Source organism: Phacochoerus africanus, chromosome 6 (genome assembly GCF_016906955.1).
Source record: "Phacochoerus africanus isolate WHEZ1 chromosome 6, ROS_Pafr_v1, whole genome shotgun sequence".
Lineage (NCBI taxonomy): Eukaryota > Metazoa > Chordata > Mammalia > Artiodactyla > Suidae > Phacochoerus > Phacochoerus africanus.
Genome location: NC_062549.1, coordinates 72856169 through 72877889, shown reverse-complemented (window position 1 = coordinate 72877889; position 21721 = coordinate 72856169). Strand labels below are relative to the sequence as shown.

Here is a 21721-nt window from a genome sequence, read left to right as displayed (position 1 = left end):
CTTTTTTTATTCCCAAATTAAGGGGATTGGATTAGCCAGCTATTCTTTTAATTAAAAACAAACAAAATCTAGTTTTGTTTAAAGGAAGAAGTGGGACTGAATTAGCCTATTCAGGGTGGGATTTCCCATCCTTAAGACCTTTTTCAGAGCGGTTTATATTATTTGGTGTTCAATCCACAAAACAAATGAGAACACCTAGAAACGGTGAAGAGGCTTGAAGACAGGGCTAAAAGCATTTGGAAAAGAAAAGGTCCGTGGCTGTATTTGGTCTCCCCAGGAGATATTTTAGCACTGCATTGAAGTAAAGCTATGGTTTTCGGTAAACATTCATGCTCATGAAATATCTGACTCTGTTCTCTGGTTAGAGTTCCATCTTCACCGGAACATATAAGGAACAGTTATGGCACCATTTCCTGAGGACTGAAATAGTCATCTGAGTTTATCTAAGTTATTTTCTATGATTAGTCCCTGTGCTCCCAGGTAGGAGATTCTTACTGTAAAACAAGCCTTCGTTGGTGAGTACAGTTAGCTCAACTGTCAGCGTCAAATCTCCCAAGTCTTAATCGTCCATGGGAGATTTCAGAGGCTTTTCTGTTGTTTATAGTAACACTTCATTAATGGGTTAGAATCTGTTAACCAGAGAATTTTTCTGTTACATATCGCAGTGTTCCCGAACCTTTTTCACATAACGGCACATATGGAAAATGATCATATTTGAACTCATGCTGGGGTAAGCCAAGAAGAATGGCCACTACCACAGGGTGACAGTCCTGGAATCCCAACTGTCACAGACCTGTGGCTGCCCCCAAGGACATGGCATACCTGTAACTCATCCCTGGCTCACCATGGGGAGTTCTGAAAAGCAAATGAACAAAACACTTGTTTTTCTGATGATCAAGAGTCTTTATCTCACCAGGGTTGTTTTCTAGGTAGAACACATTATCATTTTCAGAATCGTGTTTGTCCAGTTCTAAACTGCTCATTGCTTAGTCTTTAAATCCTTATTTAAAATATACACCCCGAGAACCTAGACACCAGCCACTTTCTGTTCATCTCTCTTAGAGTAGGTCATGGTCAAAGTAGCAAATAAGAGCAGGATCTAGCTACGGAGCAGGTCTCAGGGCACTGCTGGTACCTGCCGTGGACTCGGCTGTGATGGCAGAGCATTTGTGAGGGTTACCTTCTCGAGCGTTCTTAGAAGGCGAGGACCAGTGAGCGTCCCCATCTTTCCCGTCACTAAGGAAATGCTTGTGAAGATGACAGGGTGAGGGATGTGTACATTCTCCACTGTCATCCACAGGAGCCCCGGAGGCAGAGCCATCTCCTTGTCCCTTCCTGACAAGGAGGGGATCCTGTGGAGTGGTCGTTCTCTATGGTTTCTGTTTTATCATCTCTCCTTGTCAGGAGGCTTCACACAAATTAAAGTCTGCTGAAGTGAAATTAAATCAGCATCACTCCATCAGAGCTACAAAGATTGGTCATGTGCTCAAGCCAAAAGCCTAGTTGCTGTCATAGTTGGACTTGGAGGTGATAAGCTTGACAGCCCGTCTCCTACTTGACGTCCTGTGACACCGGCACATTAATTGTATGTTATGTAACAGTTACTTTCAAAGGGAAACCTGGTTTTATTTTGCTCCTCATGCAACCTTACCAAAGCATCATATGTGTAATCATTTGGTGTAACTGGCTTTGAACCGCCCTTGAGGGGAAGCAGCATAAACAAGAAGTGCTTTTCCTCTTTTCAAATAAGGTAATTTTGAAATTAATAACTTAAAAGGTTTTTTTCCTGAAGTATTTGGTTAGAGGCTCAGGATTTAACTTGGCCATAAAAGCAATAAAAAACTGGGAGGTAATCTTTAGTACCAGTACAGCTTTTCCACGGAAATAACTGTTGTCCTAAATCTATAGCAATATTAAAAAAAAAAATTCTTGGATAAAGTAATTCTGGACTTGACCGTGTCCGGGAGCATGTTCCATGTTACCCACCAGTGTGGTTAGACAGCAGGGAATCTTGAGTTGATCCGCGAACTCCTTACTCATTATGAATTTACTGAGCTGGAAGATGGCAGTCTGCGTAGATAGATCTTCCTGAATCAGAGATCTCTATTCAAAAGGGAAAAAGCAAGAAGAAAAGCAAACTGAAGTGCTTCACCCTGCCTTCAAGGAGCCTCCCTGACAGTAAGACATGGTAGATATTGAGGAAATGAGCGGGTCCTGAGGTGTGTCGTTCATCTGGTGGTTACTGTGTGTAGACTCTGCTCGGCCAAGCTTCGTCCGATTTCCAGCGAAGTCAGAGCATGACTTTTGAACCTCCTAGATGGTACATGTACTCTCGGAAGTAGTTTTATTATCTGCACTGTGGACCAAATGGCCAAAGTAGTAAAAGTAGTAAATAAACAGGCCCTGAAAATGAATAAAGGCTGTTTATCAATCTTAATAATCAACATTAAGACTGGTCACCGTGTCGGATACAAAGAAACGAACACGGAAAGCTGGAGAAAGAGCTTGTAAACAGGAAGAATCACTTTAAAGAAATACCTAAATTGGTTCAAGGAGACAAAGTTAGAAATAACATCTATTTTTTTTTTAAAAGTGATTGTGGTATTTAAAACCAAGCTGACCTCTTTACTAGTTTGAAATGTGTGCAGAACAAAATAGTTTTTCATGTGCTGTTGTGCGTGGAAGAACTTCTTTTGTCTCGGAGGTGAGTCACGCAGGAAGCAGATGGGGAGGTGAGAGTGCTGTCGTGTAGAACAGGAAGAAGCCCGCACTCCCCCTGAGCCTGGGGATTGTAGGAAAAACTTCAACTTTGGTGGCGAAAGAGCCCTCGAGACCCAGAAGCCACAGCACCAACACTGTTGACCTAAAAAAAAAATCCCGGGAAAGGCAACATGGCAAGACCCGTTTCCAGGGGCCGGGAATCTGCTGGAACAGAGACCATGTCTCTTGCGTCTCTGCCTTCGCGTCCAAGTCCTGTATTTTAGGCAGGCCGGAGGCCGAATCAAAGTGTCCCTGCGGGAGGTGGGGAAAGGCCTTCCTCGAGGGGGGTTCCGGTGATAGGCCATGGCTTGTGGTGCGTTTGCTCAGTCTCTGTCCTCTTCCTCCTGCAGGAACACAAGGTGCTGCTGACGGGGACACCCTTGCAGAACACGGTGGAGGAGCTCTTCAGTTTGCTGCACTTCTTGGAACCAAGTCGCTTCCCTTCGGAAACCACCTTCATGCAAGAGTTTGGTGATCTGAAAACAGAAGAACAGGTACTCACCCTGGTGCCGATGTCTCTTAGTCACATGATGGGAGATTAACTCCCGGAAGGGCAGAGCATTAAGATTTAAGGGCATTTAGGAATGTAAATGATAGCAGTTTCCCCACCTAGCAGACAGGTGAGCTTTACGTCTCCTTTTCGTGGACGTGGACTCTTCTGGAAGGTGGTTTTCGTGTTGGTTGGTCTCTCTGCCATCCTGTAGGGCTGTGGAGATTTGCAGGCAGATTGCCTGCCTATTGGGGTACGTTTTAGCTGCTGTGCTGTTGAGATTGGGTGCTTTGCCATGGATACTTTTGGGGGCAGTGTCAGAAGCTGCTGCAATTTGTAGAACTCTTTCCCCCCCCTAGAGCTTTGAGGGTCTAGTTTTATAAACTATGCATACTTAGTCACGTTGCTTGCTTTTCTTGAATCTTGGTTTTTTCGTTGAGAAACATGGAACCTGGGAGTTCCCTAGTGGCACAGTGGGTTAAGGACCTGGCATTGTCAGCACTGTGGCTCAAGTTCAACCCCTGGCCTAGGAACTTCCACATGTTATGGGTGTATCCCCCCACCTCCCCGCCTCAGGAAAAAAATACCGGAAGAAATATGGGTCCTAACTACCCCCCAGGATCTCTGTGAGAAGGAAATGCAGTGTCACGTATAGAAAGTGGTTGGTGACTTTATACATCGTGCGAGCTGTGTATTGATTATTGTGCTGTATTTGAAATAAACAGGGAGATGTGCTTGAAATCTTGGTCTTTATGTCCCCTCCCCTAACTTACCATCTAAAACCTCTTAGTTTAGTTCAAAGTGAAGTCTGATTTGTTTTTGTTTTGCTTTTTTTAAAGTAGGAGCTATCTGGTATGCTGTGTCCAGTCAACAGAAAAAAAGTAGGGAGGGACTTTGCCACTGGCTTGTTGATGCGGGGACGCTGCGGTTTACTCACGCGTTCATGATTTTTTTTTTTTTTTGTAGGGTTGCACTCATGGCATATGAAGTTCTCAGGATAGGGTTCCCGGCCTATGCCACAGCCACAGCAATAAGGATCTGAGCTGCACCTGCGACCTACAACACAGCTCACGGCCACGCCAGATCCTTAACCCACTGAGCAAGGCCAGGGATCGAACCCGCAGCCTCATGGATACTAGTTGGGCTCTTAACCCACTGAGTCACAGTGGAACTCCTACTCAACGCCTTCTATCAGCTCTTCTTGGAAAGGAAGAGAACTGAAGTGTGGCCTTTCTATAACATTGCCTCCTCCTTCCTCCCCACCCCTAAGACTCAAGACAAAGTCTTAAGAAGGGGAAGCTAGCAAAATGAACTGGGTTCTTTTCAGCAGTGCACTGTTCAAGCCTCTTGGCCATTTAGGGCTCCTGGGCAGGCAGAGTAGCCCGCTGGAAATTGGCTGTTCAGTCTCATGCATTTCTGTTTTGAAAGCTGTGAGATTAGAGTTTAATACCATACCCTCGGGGGGCTTTGATAAGTGAAAATGAGTGGTAAATAAATAAGAGCATCCGGATTTTTCACACATTGGAGTATGTTTTAACATGAAAGCAAGTCATGATGCCAGTATTTACTCAAGGTCCTTTTTTAGGTGCAAAAACTCCAGGCTATTCTAAAGCCAATGATGTTGCGACGTCTCAAGGAGGATGTGGAAAAGAACTTGGCCCCCAAAGAAGAAACGATCATTGAAGTTGAGCTAACAAACATTCAGAAGAAATATTACCGAGCCATCCTTGAGAAGAATTTCACGTTTCTTTCCAAAGGTGGCGGTCAGGCTAATGTACCTAACCTTTTAAACACTATGATGGAATTACGGAAGTGCTGCAACCATCCCTACCTGATCAACGGTAAGCTGTATACCTGGCGCCGCGTTTAAATCACCGTCAGGGCCCTGGACAGCCTTCTCTCTCCTGACTGACAATGTTCTGGTTTGTAATCATCTCGGTGTGGGTTTCATCATCTTCCTCCTCTTCATGAAGCCTCCTCCCGAGTAGCTGAAGGTGCAGGACCGTTGTGGGCCCGCCTGGCCTTTCTCTGGCTCTGCATCTTACCCCTTGAAGAAGGAGGTGCCCGTGCTTGATGGCTGGAAGTTGTCAAAAGTGCTAACAGTTCAAGAGAAATTAGTCCCTGGTGGAGGTTTTCCCGCACCGTGTGTGTGTGTGTGTGTGTGTGTGTGTTTCAGGCACCTGCAGCACCTGTTCTTGAAGAGTAAGAGGTTATCTGCAAGCATTGATAGCAGTTGGTTTCTGGCACCGATGGATGCTTTATAGACTTCCTGTTTTCTTACCTAAATTGATAGCATTATGTAGCTGATATGAGTAGAAACCTGTACCATATACTTCCAGAAGTCACTAAAGGGATCAATCTTTGCTGCCTATGGTGTAAGATAGTGGGGAACACAGGCAGAAAGCCTAGCTAGGAGGCTGCTGCTGTGATCCAGGCCAGAGTTAAAGTGGGGTAACGAAGAGTGACAGCTGGCTAAATCGTGGCACTTGTGTGCAGTTAAAACTGGCCAGCAATGCAGTTGCGTTCCTTTCCGGGGAGAAGGAACAATCCGTGAGCTTCGAGTGCTGATTTAAAGAGTTGCTCATCTCCCCCTCTTTCCTAACTTACACACCTCCCAGCCACGTCCAGAGGCTGCACTTAGTGAGTGACCTCGGTGTGGTCGTGGCTGTGGTGTGACGTGAGTGAGTTTCTTTTGCAAACTTTGTGCATGTAGCTTGGTGGCCTCAGGAGAGTAACAGGTGTGATGGCTGTGTGCTTAATGCTGCCAGCCTACTCATCACCATGTATTTAAGGGCCCGAGGCCACTGTTGTGAGTGTCAGCGCCCCATCCTGAGGTGGGGAGATGGAGCTGGGGCTGAAGGTTGATGTGTGTAGTAAAGCTCTGTGTGTGTGTGTGTGTGTGTGTGTGTGTGTATGTGTGTGCGTTTAATGTCTGTAAAAAGAAGATGAGATCAGTAGGTTCCATGGGTGGGGGTGGCGGGGAGGAGAAAAGGCAGTCCCGAGAGAGCTGAAATGCGGCCGCGGGGTGCGTGTGAAAGGAACGTCTCTGTGGTGGGTGGTTGAACTTCAGTGCCCTGGCTCCCGCTGGTGGGTTACATGCTGTCACGTGCCTTGAGCATCTCGAGGGGCGAGGGCTCCACCCTCCACACTGCTGCGGTCTCCTCCTAGGCCGATGCTGTTGGCTGGAGGCTCTTCTCAGGCTCTGGTGCTGTCCTCCTAAGTGGTCACCCCTCAGGGTCAGCTTTTCTGTCCTTACAACAAGTGACGAGGTGTCTGTTAAGCAGGCCCCCTTCTAAGCCTTCAAGTCAGGCAGTAGTAGTAAGAAAACACCCACACGCCCACAGCCGGCAGTACACCTGCCCGGAGAGCCTCTGTAGACGTGCTTCAGAGGTTACTCCAGGGCCAGCGCAGTCCGCGCTCCCTCAGTCTGGATAAGGAAGGCCTGACACGATGCCAGCTCCGCACTAGTTCATTGAGCAGTTACAGGATGTTGTCAGTTTAGGATATTGAATTCAAATTTGTGTTGGTTGTGAGACAGCAGAGCCACTCCAGTCAAACTCAAATTCAGTTCAGTAAAACACAGTGTTTCTGTGACTGTGGAAGACAGAGCAGCTCTTTGTGTAGGTCGAGAGTGGCCACACCAGCAAAGAAATCAGAGGTGCTTGTGGAACACAGGGTGTGCCCGAACGAGGAATGTTTCTAATGGCCCTGAGATTTTTTTTACTTAGGTGCCTAGAACAGTGTTGGGCTCGGTAAGCGTTGCTGATTGTTGGTTTTCTTGCTAAAAGTTGAGCAGGTAACTGGGTTCTGTAAACAGAGTGACTGTTATTGGCCCAAGCTTTATTTATTTAATTTTGGGGGGGCTGTGCCCATGGCATTCAGAAGTTCCCGAGTCAGGGATCGAACCCAAGCCACAGCTGTAACCAGTGCCACAGCAGTGACAATGCCAGAACCTTAACCCGCTGCACCACCAGGGAACTCCGGCCTAAGCTCCACTAGAATGGAACGTCCAATTTTAGGTCCCGGACGTGGGGGTTAAAATACTGCTGGGAACTTGGTGGGGGCCCTGATGGTCAGAGGCCACCTCAGAGTCACTTGGTAGGGACAGGGCCGTGTGGAAAAGTGGGGGCAGAAAGAAAACCAGCCTGCAGCTCACGGGATGGAGTGAACCTCCAAGAGGAGATGGTGACTTGTTCTTTCCCCGTAATCTTCAAAAGGAAACCGTTTCTTGTCTGTGGCTGATCAAACTAGAGAATGTTGCAGCTCCTGTGATGACAGCGATGATCTGACTAAGGGAAAGATATCCCCATGTATTTCAGGTTGTCTCTGACACACGTACACACACACACTTTTAAATGTAGTATAGGCGGGGCCTTAACTCCAGGCATGGCTAACTGAGTATTTGGCTTATCATAACCTATTTCCAGGTAATTTTTTTGATGGCTAGTTACAAATCTAGCATCAAGGTAAATCTTTAATTGGTGAGCTTGGGAGTTCTGCCAGGACTTAGAAGATATGGCTTTTTTCCTTCCCAACACCTGCCCTCCTTCCTCTCTTCATCTGTTCTGGACATGATGCAGTGCTAAAGGAATCATGTAGGAAATCTGTTTGCTGATATTTTTAAGTTAAATATCGTTAGTGTAAATCAGCCATCCCTTCATGAACCTGAATTCACAGCAAAGAGTTGACTTGATTAATTCAGCAGTAACTTTTGTCAGGTAAGAAAGAATGTGTTTTAATTCTGACTGTTTTTGATGACATGAGAATTTATTGGTAGCATTGAAAATACAGGAGGGTTCTTTTTTTATCTAAATAAATTTAAAAGGAAAAAATTAAATTTCTGTACTAATTTGACTGAAATTCTATTTTCAAATTTTTTACCAAAACAATACAAACATGTCAGGTATTTGTTTTGTCCAAATGATTATTTCATTTTTGAAAACTATTCATTGACCATCAACTTGTTTTAAGCTAAAACACTACATCTTCTTTTGATTATGGATTATAATCTTAAAATGGATAGAAAATAACTACCCCGATCTTATAAGAGTAAAATCTATTTCTGAACTGCAAAGAGCTTATAGTATATTATACCACAGGAACAAACTTTGAAAAGACCTAATGTGATGTATGGACTTAAATCTGTTTTCCTGTCTCCAGAGGGCCTTCTTGTCGTTTATGAAGAATCTAGATTTATAAATTTATGTTTTGAAAAATGTTATTCGACTATATGCAAGAACATTTATTTAAGAACTTTTTTTTTTCCTCTTTTGTCTTTTGCTAGGGCTGCAGTCCGAGGCATATGGAGGTTTCCAAGGGTCTAATCAGAGCTGTAGCTGCCAGCCCACACCACAGCCACAGCCATGTCTGTTCCGAGCCACGTCTGCAACCTGCACCACAGCTCACGGCAACGCCAGATCCTTAACCCATTGAGCAAGGCCAGGGATCGAACCTGAAGCCTCATGGTTCTTAGTTGGATTCATTTCTGCTGTGCCATGACAGGAACTCCTCCCAAGAACATTTTTTGTTCAATAATATTCCTGCTGGAGTTCCTGCTGTGGCACAGTGGGATCAGCGGGGCCTCTGGAGCGCAGGGACGCAGGTTCAATCCCCAGCGGCCTGGGATCTGATCTAATCCCTGGCCTGGAAACTCCACATGCCACAGGCGGCTAAAAAAGAAAGAAGGAAAAGAAAAGAAATTCACACATACAAAATTAATTAAAAAAAAAAAAGGATATTCCTGCTAATGCTCTTAAACATCATTTTAGTTTTTACCTTTCCCTAGTCAAATCTCGGATTAAAATCCTGAATATTAGCCTTTTAGTCATGCAGGATAGAGTGAAAAACAGCAGTTCCGACCCAGCTGGTGCCTTCCATCAGGCCCTTCCTAAGAGGGGGCAGCAGTGACTGGTCCAGACATTAGTGACTCTAATCTTTTCTCAGTAAGATCCTTTGTTGATTAATAATTAATAAGCTCTGTTTCTGTGTATGACCATGTCATGACTTGACTTCCACAAGTGCCCTTAAACCGGAAATGGGGGGCACTTCTGTCACACCTGTGGCCGCCTGCCACCCTTCTGTCCTTGTGGCTGTGGTGGCTGAACTAACCTAACCTTTAAACCCTGGGAGGGTCACCTGTCCCATCTTGTGCACAGGTCCATCACAGGCTTACCACCAGTGGCAAGAAGAGTCGTTTAAGGTTTCTGGTGCCGTTTAAAGCTGGGAACCAATCCCATTAGGTGGATTTATTCATCCCTATTTTCCGAAGATTTGGTGCCCACGTCTGGTCCTCAGGGAGAGGGGCTGAATACAGCCCCTGTGTCCTAATTAACCCGGCGACGGAGTATAGTGGACAGCTGATGGTGCCTGGTTCTAGCTGAGCCCAGAGCAGGGCAGGAGGCGCAGCCTGCTGCTTCCGGGAGGCGGGGGAGAGGGCCTTGCTCCCTAAGATGCCATTCTCCTGGGGCTTCTCTCTGATGACCCACGTCTTCAAACAAGCAGAAATCTCTGAGGAGCTATGAGAAAAAGAGGATTAGGTATAGAAGTCTTAAGTGAAACAGAGGTTGGTTTGGGTTTAGTTTGTTTGTTTGTTTTTTAAGCTTTGGATAATTCCAGATAGAATTTTTGTACCTTAGGAAATTATCAGACGAGAATGAATGTGACAGGAGATTTAGAGCTTTCAATAGAAATGTGTGCTCAGATCCCCTAAAAATTATCCAGGAAAATGGAGTCCCTTTTGTTACAGTCCTCTGGGCTGCGTTAATATGCATTTAGAGACACAGACCACTGCCCTTGCCCTGTAATTGTTTGAACTCTGTTCCCTTGTTTCTTAGTTTCAGAACAGATTTTGTTGTTTGTGTTTGTATTCAGCTAGTAAACAGTTCTTCATTTCTTTAGCATTTTAGGTTCCAAATTTTCTGTAGGTATCTGGCCCTTGGCTTGTTTCTGCCACTTCTAGCTTGACAGTCTGTTGTTGAAATTCAGCTTCTGCAGACAGCAAACATTTGTGTGTTGGAAAATGTGGTTTTTCTCCCCCAAATGCCTAAATGTGTCATGCTTGAAACTTTGATCCCTTTTATACTTCTGCGGTTTTGTGTAGACCCGACTTTGAGCCAGTGGGTGGATGTCTGTTCATGAACGCAAGTGTGGCGTCCTGGTCCCTCCTGTTTGCGGTGCATTTAAAAGCCAGTTCATTGTTTTTAGTCATAAAAACCTTTTACAGTATTCCCGTTATGCTGTCCAATCTCTGCAGGTGCTGAAGAGAAAATTTTGGAAGAGTTTAAAGAAACACACAATGCCGACTCTCCAGATTTTCAGCTCCAGGCGATGATCCAGGCTGCTGGCAAGCTAGTGCTGATTGACAAGCTGCTGCCGAAGCTGAAGGCTGGTGGCCACAGGGTGCTCATCTTTTCCCAGATGGTGCGCTGCCTGGACATCCTGGAAGACTACCTCATCCAGAGACGGTGAGGGCCACTGGGCCGGAAGGATAAACGGAAATAAGAGATGACCGAGGCCCGGGCTCCACGTGGTTTACCTCGGAGTGACATTTATGATAAAGGGGACCAAGTGGGGGACATGTGTCACAGCTCTTTTTAAAAACTATAGCTGTGCACAGCAGTTATTCCGAGCAATGCATGCCTTTATAGGCACTTTTGTTTTCCACATCTTATGTTTGACTAGGGGAGAGCAGTTCTCACTTTGAATTGAAATGGCTGGTTATTTTACTGTTAGAAGGGTCAGCTCCCTTTAGAGCTTAGATATTTCTTTCAGTGGTGAGGAAGTAAAATAAACTTTAATCCTTGGGGGCATTCAACTCGTGGTATGAAGAATTACAACAAAACCTATTTGCTCTGAGATGATTTCTGATAAATAATATCATTCTGTTAATATATATCCCATACTGTAGTACTTTCTTAAACATACCCCTTCCTCCAAAAAGAAAAAAAGAAAAAAAAAAGGAGCAAGTGCATTGCAGCTGTTTGTCAGGCCTCCTTGTTAACACTGACATTTTCTAGGTACCCCTACGAAAGGATCGACGGCCGGGTCAGAGGCAACCTCCGCCAGGCAGCTATCGACAGATTCTCCAAACCTGACTCTGATAGGTTTGTTTTCCTCCTGTGCACAAGGGCAGGAGGTTTAGGCATTAATCTTACTGCTGCTGATACCTGCATCATCTTTGATTCCGACTGGAATCCCCAAAATGATCTCCAGGTAAATACGCAATAGAATCTCCCTGCTGCCTCCCTCCCCTGCCTTTAGAGTCGCCCTGCTGTGTCAGAGGATCTCTGGTCAGACCGATAAATTACAGCCCCCTGGTCACTCAGGCAGTGTCCTATGATCAGGGCAAATGAACCAACTAGAAATCAATTTACTAATAATGTAAAAGTAATTTCTTAGTGCATTAATAACCCTCTTCTGCTAAACTGCACCTCTGTTTATTGGAACAGATGCTCGTGTAACCAACAGTTGAGCCCTTTCTTTCTTGCGTAGCCATTAATTTCCTTCTTCTTTCAGGCTCAGGCTAGGTGTCATAGAATAGGACAGAGCAAATCTGTGAAAATCTACAGGCTGATTACGAGGAATTCCTACGAAAGGGAGATGTTCGACAAGGCCAGCTTGAAGCTCGGTCTGGATAAAGCCGTCCTGCAGTCCATGAGCGGAAGGGAGAACGCTCCCAATGGGGTAAACGTGCTGCCCCCCACCTCGCCCAGTCCGCACTACTGATGGGGAGAAGCTACCCGCCTCTGATCACTTTTCACTGGCACTGTTTTAAGCACATTATTTTGTCACATCTTCCTTTGTTATATTTCAGGTCTACCCTCTTTGAGAAAAATGAAGCCTCTGTTTAGTCTATAGACATTTCCATTCTAATTTACTTTTAACCGTTTCTCTAAAACAGGTACAACAGCTCTCCAAGAAAGAAATAGAGGACCTCCTGCGGAAAGGGGCCTACGGTGCACTCATGGACGAGGAGGATGAAGGCTCTAAATTCTGCGAAGAAGATATCGACCAGATTCTCCTCCGGCGAACCCACACCATCACCATTGAGTCCGAGGGCAAAGGCTCCACATTCGCTAAGGTGAGGGCGGCTCCAAGCAGGCGGGTTTGCGGTGGGGCCGGAGTGCTGCTCGTAGAAGAGTTAGCCCTGAACACTGTGGGTTCCCGCTCCTCTTCTCTGTACCTGGCGGGTGCGGGTGGAGAGCTTCCTGCTCTCCAGGTGGTCCTTTCCTTGTGTTCTGGGCCCTGACCGCTCTGCTTCTTGAGCCTCCGCACCCCTCCTGAGATGCTGATTCCTGACAGATCCTTAAGAACAGGCAGCTCGCTCCTGTCTTTAAAGAGTCTCCCATCCGTTTTTCCCCTCTGGCTGCATCCCCTTGACTCTTCTTTCCTAGTTCAGATCCTCACAAGCATTGTTTACACTGCTGTCTTCTTTGCCTCCTTTTTTTTTTTTTTTTTTTTGTCTCTAAAAGACCCATGGCATATGGAGGTTCCCAGGCTAGGGGTCCAACTGGAGCTACGGCTGCCAGCCTACACCATAGCCTCAGCAACGCAGGATCCTAGCTGAGTCTGCCACCTACGCCATAGCTCATGGCAACACGGATCCTTAACTCACTGAACGAGGCCAGGGATTGAACACGCAGCCTTATGGTTCCCAGTCAGATTGGTGTCTGCTGTGCCACCACGGGAACTCCCTGCCTCCCTTAATGCTTCTCTCTCACCTCCCAGCCTCTGCCCCCCGCTCCCCTGCCCCCCAGCCCTTCTGATTCACCAGCACACTGTTCTCCCATCCATACCCAGGCCCAGACTACACTTTCATTTCTAGCAGCTTCATGGAAATGTAACTCACTTACCATAAAACTTAACTATTTTAGTGTACAACGCCATGCCTTTACCATATTTACAAACGTGTGCAAGTATCCCCATATCGAGGTTCAGAATGTTTTCATCCCCCAATTAACCATCCCCACCCGCCGAGTCCTGGCAACTGCTAATCTCCTTTGTCTCTCCAGGTTCATGACGCTGCATTTCGTATAAATGGAATCATAGGACATGTGGTCTTGTGTGTCTGGCCACATGTGTTTGAGGTTCATCCACATTGTAGCATGTGTCAGTCATTTCTTCCTTTTCACTGAATGGCATCCTATTGGCTGTACCTCACTTCCCGGTTAACCATGGGCATTCAGATTGATCCACTTACCAGTAATAATGAAGTTCAGGTTGTTTCCACTTCTTGGTTATTGCGAATAATGTTGTTATGAACATTTGTGTACAAGTTTTTGTGTGGACATAGGTTTTTGTTTCTCTTGCGTATATACCAGGAGTGGAATTGTTAGGTCACATGTTAACTCCGTGTATTTCAACCCTTTGAGGAGCTGCCAGACTCCTCAGGAGTGCCAGAGCTGCCACACCTTTCTAACGTGACTGTACCATTTTCCCTTCCCACTAGCGGTGTTTAGGGTTCTAATTTCTCCACATCCTCACCAATACTTTTTGTTGTCTGACTTTTTGATTGTAGCATGTTACTAAGGGTGAAGTGATAGCCCACTCTGGTCTGATCTGCATTTCTCTCATGCTGTTTAGCATCTTTTCATGTGCTTGTCGGCCACATATATATCATCTTTGGAGAAACGTCTATTCAAAGCCTTTGTTCGTCTTTGGAGTTATTTGTCTTTTTTATTCAGTTTTAGAAATACTGTATTTTATATATTCTGATAAAAGTTTCTCATCAGATAATACAATTTGCAAATATTTCTCCTAATCTTTCTTAATGGTATTTAATTTTAGTGAAGTCCACATCATCCAGTTTTTCTTTTACCGTTTGTGCTTTTGCTGCATGTTTTGACCTAAGGTCGCAAAGGTTTGCTCCTGTGTTTCCTTCTAAGAGCTTTATAGTTTTCACTCTTACCTTTATGTCTCTCTTCCCTTTTGAGTGAATTTTTGCACGTGGTGTGAGATAGAGGGATATTCGATTATCTCCACTACTCCAGCTGTCCTACCTACTCCAGTTCTCTCAGCTACTCGAGTTATCCCAGCTACTCCAGTTGTTCCAGCTAATTCAGTTGTCCCAGCTACTTCAGGTTTTCTCAGCTACTCCATTCTTGAAAGGCTCTCCTCTGGGCTCTGTGACCCAGCACCTTCTCCCTCATGTTCTTTCAGCCTCTTTTCAGCTTCTTTCCTCTGTCCTCAGAGGCCCAGCAGATTCATCATCCCTGTCCTTCCATCCTCTGTGTGCACATGCGTGCATGCACACATACACATGCACATGCACCTGTTTATCCACCTGAGTCGCACGTTTCAGATGCCAGAGCTGGGGGCTGAGGTTTTTCACGGCTTCCTCCTCCTTCAGGCTTTACATCCACTCAAATTCTAACTCCTTTAATTCTACCTTTTGAAGACTATCTTCTAGACTATCTCTTTTGCTTCATTTCTACCGTCTTCACGGTTTCCTCGCTAAACTACTGCTGTACCCTGTTCTTCTTTGCTCTGCCCTCCCTGCTCCACAACACCAGCGTGGTCTCTCTGACAGGTGACTTTGCAGTTGTCCCTGTTTTCAGAGAGCTCCTACTCTCTCCGGAGGGAGTCTGGCCTCTCTTAAGAGGACACGCGAGGTCTGGCTTGACCCGTCTTATACCTGCCTGACCAGCTTGGTTCTACGTGCCCCCAGCCACACGACACACTCACCTTCCTTCCTCTCTGTGCCTTTGCACACGCTCTGCCGTGAACGTTTCCCCACGCTTTCCTGCTCTATGAGCCTTACCATCCAGTCCAGGCACTGTGTTCTGGAGCCTCTGCCCTCTTCCCGCCATCCCTCCCTCACCCCCACCCCACCTGAACCCGGTTAGGGCCTCCTCCTCATATCAGGTGCACCTGTTCATACCTTTGTCACCTGTCTTTGTTACGCTGCGCTGTCATCTTTTATTTCCTGGTCTGTCTCAGCCCCTGGACAGTGAGCTGCCTGGGGGAGGCTCCTTCAGCCCTGGTGCATGGACCACAGCATCTGGCACGCAGTGGAAGCGTGCATACGCGTCTGAGTGAATGAATAAGTGAAAGCTCCTTTGCGTTTTGCCTCCCAGGAAAGCATCTCAAAGTAATACACATTTTCCCCCTTTTAGGCCAGCTTTGTTGCATCTGGAAATAGGACAGATATTTCCTTGGATGATCCAAATTTCTGGCAAAAGTGGGCTAAGAAGGCTGAATTGGATATTGATGCCTTAAACGGAAGGGTGAGTGAGAGGCCCCGTCAGACTCGATCTGATCTCACCCCAGGCTTGCTTTTTCAGAAGGTTCAGATGTGTCTGCTGTCTTTTAGAACAACCTGGTTATTGACACTCCAAGAGTGAGGAAGCAAACCAGGCTGTACAGCGCTGTGAAGGAGGACGAGCTGATGGAATTTTCTGACTTGGAGAGCGATTCCGAAGAGAAGCCGTGCGCCAAGCCACGGCGGCCCCAGGACAGGTCCCAGGGCTACGCCAGGAGCGAGTGCTTCCGAGTCGAGAAGAACCTGCTTGTCTATGGGTGAGTCAGACTCATGCGAGAGATGGAATTTTATTTTAAAAATAGTTAGAATTCCAAGTGGAGGAGAAAAACTCTATTTGTGTTTGTATTTCTGTGACTCCCCGCAGCGTGAGTATCTTTGCAGCCGCCCGATAGGCCCAGGGCCGCTTGGTTACAAAGCCCAGCGGCCCTTGTTATCAGCTCATTCAGATACTCCTGGATTTGAAGGGGCTCAGGCTTGTTCCCTAAGGAATTTTGTTGGGTCCAGACCTGCTTGCTGATCAGTAATAACTCAGAACGAGGTCCCAAAATTATAAGATCTTTTCCTAGTTTACTTTCACGCAGGTATCACCATGGTAATCTTTTAATATTTTTCTGTTATAAAAATTTGTTAAAGGCAATCCTTTCACTTGTAAAGCTCTTGCGACTCATCTGAGACATAAGTGGGGGTCGTTTCAACTGTCTGAGTGGGTCGTGTTTCTCCTGCTGGACTGAGGTCCCTGAAAGGCAGGATCCACATCTGATCTCTCTCTGAATCGCCATGTGCGCCCCCCACCCCCTACCCCACCCCCCGGGGCTTTGGAAGGCAAGGTGCTGGGTGAACCTCTGGGTTCCTAAGTCTGAGTGCTCCAGTGGGCCTCCAACTCAAATGAAAAAGCTGCCACCAAAACAGTGTTTCTATCGGTCTGATGACATCCCCTCTCTGTGATCCTTTTTTTATTCCAATGGAGCATCATTAATTTCAGAAGAAACATAAACATTCTGCTCACGTGGCATGCAGGGCTCTTACCTGGTCTTGTCTGTCTCCTCTGAGCTCCTGTTAGGACAGGCCCTTCGCCTCCTGCCGTGGGCCCAGCTCCGGCTCATCCCTGTTTCCACCAGCCGGGCCCCACGGCCCCACAGCCCCACGACCCCACTGCTGAGAGCAGCCCTGCCCACACACCCCCAGCACCCAGCCTGCCACATCCTGCCCCTGACCTCCATGCAGGTGTCCCCTCGGCAGGTCCCTGTCCCGCGTCTCCCTGTGCCTATGTCACATTCATCCTCTCGGGCGATGGCCCCGAGCCCGGCCTCCCCTGCTCCTTGAGGGCAGGGCTCCCTGCATCCTGGGAGCAGAGTGCAGGGCCACCAGACACCGCAGGCTCAGGGCTCGCTTGTGGAGTAGGTGACATTCTGCTGAAGCCCAGACCACGTCTCGGCAGCGGTGTCACCTCTCCTCCTCATCTCTGCCTGCCAGACCTTCCTTCCTTGCCACCTAAGCCCTTTGCTACCTCACCTGCTTCCCTATTTCAGCCTAATGATCAAAGTTGAGAATTTTGCCGCTGACTTTGGAAATGGAACATGTTCATAACCCTGGAGGCTGAGAAGCATGCTTAGGGCCTCCGTCTTTCAGGAAACCTTCTCCCATAGGCAGCAGGTGTAGTGAGCACCGATCACAGGCAGGGCACTACGCCAGGATGCCCAGCTGAGAGCGGGCGGGCAGGTGGTTACCTGTGCTAAAGCTGGGTGGGGACACACCGCACCCCTGGGGCGGGGAGGCACATCCCCTCTCCTTTATGATACACTCAGGCACTGTCTCCCCACTTCTGGGGCTGGAGGAATAAAAGAAGGAATGCCACAGAAGGTGGCTCAAGTGGGTTTCTTGATTTAGCAGGTGGGGGTGTTGGGTGTTGGCTAAGAAAGAGGAGAGAGCTCCACCAGAAAGAGCCGAACGTCCAAAGGCACAAAGGTGGGGCCAACCCTGCGATCTGGGGCTAGCAGGGACGGGGCTTGCTAGGCTGGGCCGCCGGGCTGGTTCCTGTCCTGAGCGCCTGGGACCAGGGTGACAACGTGCTCAGATCTGATGGTGCGCCAGGCGCTCTAGCTTTTGACACTAGGCGGGCGAGCACAGTGCTGTTCAGCCCAGGTCATGACCTTGGCTGGACACTGGGTTCACAGTGGGTGTGGTTCTGCCCACAGTCTACCCCTATTCCCCGCCCCCCCCCCCCCCCCCCCCCCCGTTTCAAAGGGAGACTCAGACCTTTTTATGGCCTTTCATCAAGTAGCTGTACCCTCAGCCATGTGCATCCCTGATTTGGGGACAGGCACACTCACCTCATGTCACCTTTCGTCTCAAATGGTTGGTCAGCATTGGAGCTGACAAACCGTGACCGAGTGAAGCAGAGCAGAGGGATGGCAGGTCCCACTGGGCCGACTGGGGAGGCCTGTGTCAGCCCCTCAGATGTGAACTTCAGTTCCTGCTGAGGGAGCAGCGAGTGAATGCACGGCCGCTTTGGATCCCTCACGCCCTTGATTGCTTTCCTGTCACCTGATGTGCAGCGTCACTAGTTTTAACCCAGGCTGGCCTAACCCTGCTCCCTGACTGTGGAACCACAGCCCCGCATCTAAACCCAAAGGCACTGCCCTCATGTGAGTGTCTGCTTTGCAGCTGGGGGCGGTGGACAGACATCCTGTCCCACGGACGCTACAAACGTCAGCTCACCGAGCAGGACGTGGAAACCATCTGCAGGACCATCCTCGTGTACTGCCTCAACCACTACAGGGGGGACGAGAACATCAAGAGCTTCATCTGGGATCTCATCACGCCTACGGCTGACGGCCAGACCCGGGCCCTGGTCAACCATTCTGGTGGGTGGGGCTCGCGCGTCCTGCCGCAGGGTCCCGGGGACTGTCCTGCACACAGCTGACACTAACTGGGCTGGTAGAGTGCTTCTGTCATCCTCATCATGATTATTACTGTGACTGCTGTGGTTCTAGGTTTATCGGCCCCGGTGCCCAGGGGGCGGAAGGGCAAGAAGGTGAAAGCGCAGAGTGCACACCCGGTGGTGCAGGATGCCGACTGGCTGGCTGGCTGCAACCCGGACGCCCTGTTCCAGGAGGACAGCTACAGGAAGCACCTGAAGCACCACTGCAACAAGTACGTGGGGCGGGCAGGTGGGCGAGGGCCGGGTCCCTCCTCGTTCTCAGCTGTATGCTGCACACATACGCTGTTTGGCGTGTCAGTAAGGTTATTCAACTGTTGTCACTGTCTTTGCACAACCTGGCTGTTTTTCCTGACACATGATGCCAAACCACATGGCAGCATAGCTGTAGACCCCTGGTTTTATATATACATGGAGATAAAAGATACATAACGCAATTTTACCTGTGTCACCATTTGTAAGTTTATCATTCATTGGGAATAATTACATTCACACCGCTGTGTTCCCATCACCAGTTAGCTATACTCAAAACCTTTTTATTGACTCCAATATAAACTCTACCTATTAAATAATAACTCACCCTCCCTGCCCCCTGGCAACTGCTGTCCTGCCTTCTGACTCTATGAATTTGCCTGTTCTGGGTAGCTCAGAAGTGGACTCATACAGTATTTGTCTTGCTGTATCTGGTTGATGTCACTTAGCATAATGCTTTCAAGCTTCATCGTGTTGTCGCTTATACCAGAATTTTGTTCCTTTTTATGGCACAGTGATGTTCCATTGCCCATAACATACCACATTTTGTTTATCCATCCGTCCATCGCTGGGGACTTGGGTTGATGGACACCATTTGGCTCTGTGAATGGTGCTGCCGTGCACCTTGCAGACGACTAAGTTTTATCCCGTGTGTGTTAGCTGTGGCTGGCTTTATGTGATCCTGCATTCAACTGACTGCTTCCAGTGGCGAGACTGGGGAGTTTACATATTATTATTTTCTTCATAATACCTCAGTTGCTGGGTCCCTTTTTCTTACCTAGGAGCTTTGAATCATATTCCTTACCTTCATTTCCAGAACCAGATTATGTGTAATTGAAGGCTGTTGGATCTGAATTCATTTCATTGCTTGGAGTTCTGCGAGTTGCCCTTATGTTAAACCAGCTATAGGCTGGTTTTTTGCTTCCTCTGAGGGTGCTTTTCTCAGTGCCAGTGGCACAGGCATCACTGCCTGGCTCTGGAAGGCCAGGAGCAAGTTCCTTGATCTCTTTAAGAGGAGTTCCCATTGTGGCTCAGCAGGTTGAGAACCTAATATCTATAAGGATGCGCGTATAGTCCCTGGCCTCGCTCAGTGGGTTAAGGATCTGGTATTGCCATGCGTGAGCCGTGGTGTGGATCACAGACATGGCTCAGATTTGTGTTGCTGTGGCTGTGGCGTAGGCCAGCAGCTGCAGCTCTAGCCTGGGAACTTCCATTTGCCACAAGTGTGGCTCTCAAGAGGAAAAGGAAAAAAAAAAAACCAAAAACTCACTTACCTTATTTGTCAAATAGAGCTTAAGTAAATGTGTATCTCTCTTAAATAGCAGCAATGAGCTACAAGGAGTTCCCATCATGGCGTAGTGGAAACCAATCTGACTAACCTCCGTGAGGATGCAAGTTCGATTCTTGACCTCACTTAGTGGGTTGAGGATCCGATGTTGCTGTGAGCTGTGGTGTAGGTCACAGACGTGGCTTGGATCTGGCGTTGCTGTGGCCTAGGCTGGTGGCAACAGCTCCGATTTGACCCCTAGCCTGGGAAACTCCATATGCTGCAGGTACAGCCCTAAAAACAAACAAACAAACAAACAAATAAATAAATAAATAAATTCACAGACGTGGCTCAGATCTGGAGTTGCTGTGGTGTAGGCTGGTGGCAACAGCTCCGATTTGACTCCTAGCCTGGGAAACTCCATATGCCACAGGTACAGCAGTAAAAATAAATAAATAAATAAATAAATAGCAGCAATGAAAGTCTGAGCACATAATGTCTGCGGCATGCCAAGCCCTGCCTATGGGTTATCCATTTGAGCTGTCTAATAAGTAGCGTGCTTTTATCCCCATTTATCTGGCAAGGAAACCAAGTCTTGGGGACGTAAGGTCCCTTGGCTAGTGAAGAAGTAGCACCCTTATTCTCAGCCACCCCCCCGCCCCCCAGAAAACTTCAGCCGCCTCCAGTGAACTAACTGCTGCTCCTGGGCTGTGCTGACTCTCGGTTCTCATCTCTCTTTAAATACAGTGGTGCTTTCAGGGACCGCCTTGCTCACCGTCCTCAGACTTTGATAGAATTTGTTGTTTCTGAGCCTTCGACACCAGTACCTCAGAGCATTTTGGCACCTAAGTCTTTATTGTTCCTGCCATAACGTAGTGGTCCTCCCGAAAGTCCTGCCCTGCTTGTAGCTATTAGAAAACTTCTGTTTCTTTGTAGTTTATGTGAACTCGGGTCCATAACCTTCGAGTTCTGGACTCAGACAAACCGTAAGGGAAGTGGTTTAGTGCGGGAACCACGGCTCCTCAGTGCGAGGGGGGCAGGTGTTCGTTCCCTATTCTGATGTCAGCGGCAGACCTGCTGGGGTACCCGCAGTGAGTGTATGAGATGTCACAGTGTTCCCCATGCCTGCCCCCCGGCCTCAAGGGAGAGCTGGCAGTGCCTTCCAGCTCCTCTCTGGGATGAGCAGTCACAGAAAATGAGACCCAACTCAAGGGACCTCCTAGAAAATAGCTGGCCCATTATCTTCAGAAGGTTCAGGAGACAAAGATAGGAAATGTCTCAGGTTGAAGGAGACAAGAGGGATAGGACAGGTCAGTGCCATGCGTGGTCCCCACCTGGACGCTGGGCCAGAAAACGGTCACTAGTGGGACAGCCATGAAATGAGAATGAGGTCTGGGGACTCGTCAGCAACCCAGCTAGCTCCTTAGGGTCAGAAGGCACCTCCTGTCACCTCATTGTCCTGCCAGGACCTGCCGTGTATTCCACAGGGACACTCAGCTTGCTGGTGCATCACTTTGAATCTTTTCCTCTAGAAGAAGGGTGACACTCTCAGTTCGTAATTCTCCACAAAACTAAATTCTCCATGCGGTCGAACACTGTGCCTTCTACCAAAGGGAGAAAAATCCGTTGGGATCATTGCTGCTGCTGCACCGAGGTTTGGTGAAAAAAAGCTAATCCAGTTAAAAGTGCAGGGTGTACCCCTTCCGAGCAGCCTCTGCAAAGGGGATCCTGGTCTGCAAGTTCTCACTTTTCTTT

The 21721-nt window shown here is 47.8% G+C and overlaps 1 protein-coding gene across 3 annotated transcripts in view; it reads left to right on the top strand.

Annotated features, from left to right (window-relative positions):
- The window catches only part of CHD7 (chromodomain helicase DNA binding protein 7), a 184137-nt gene that overhangs the window by 143280 nt on the left and 19136 nt on the right, over positions 1–21721 (top strand). For all 3 annotated transcript variants that reach the window (XM_047783868.1, XM_047783867.1, XM_047783866.1), the window contains exons 14-23: positions 3111–3254; positions 4836–5091; positions 10503–10713; positions 11266–11461; positions 11765–11932; positions 12150–12329; positions 15364–15474; positions 15561–15766; positions 18174–18373; positions 18503–18662. In XM_047783868.1, coding sequence (XP_047639824.1) covers positions 3111–3254; positions 4836–5091; positions 10503–10713; positions 11266–11461; positions 11765–11932; positions 12150–12329; positions 15364–15474; positions 15561–15766; positions 18174–18373; positions 18503–18662 — 1832 coding nt within the window. The remainder of the gene's footprint in view (positions 1–3110; positions 3255–4835; positions 5092–10502; positions 10714–11265; positions 11462–11764; positions 11933–12149; positions 12330–15363; positions 15475–15560; positions 15767–18173; positions 18374–18502; positions 18663–21721) is intronic.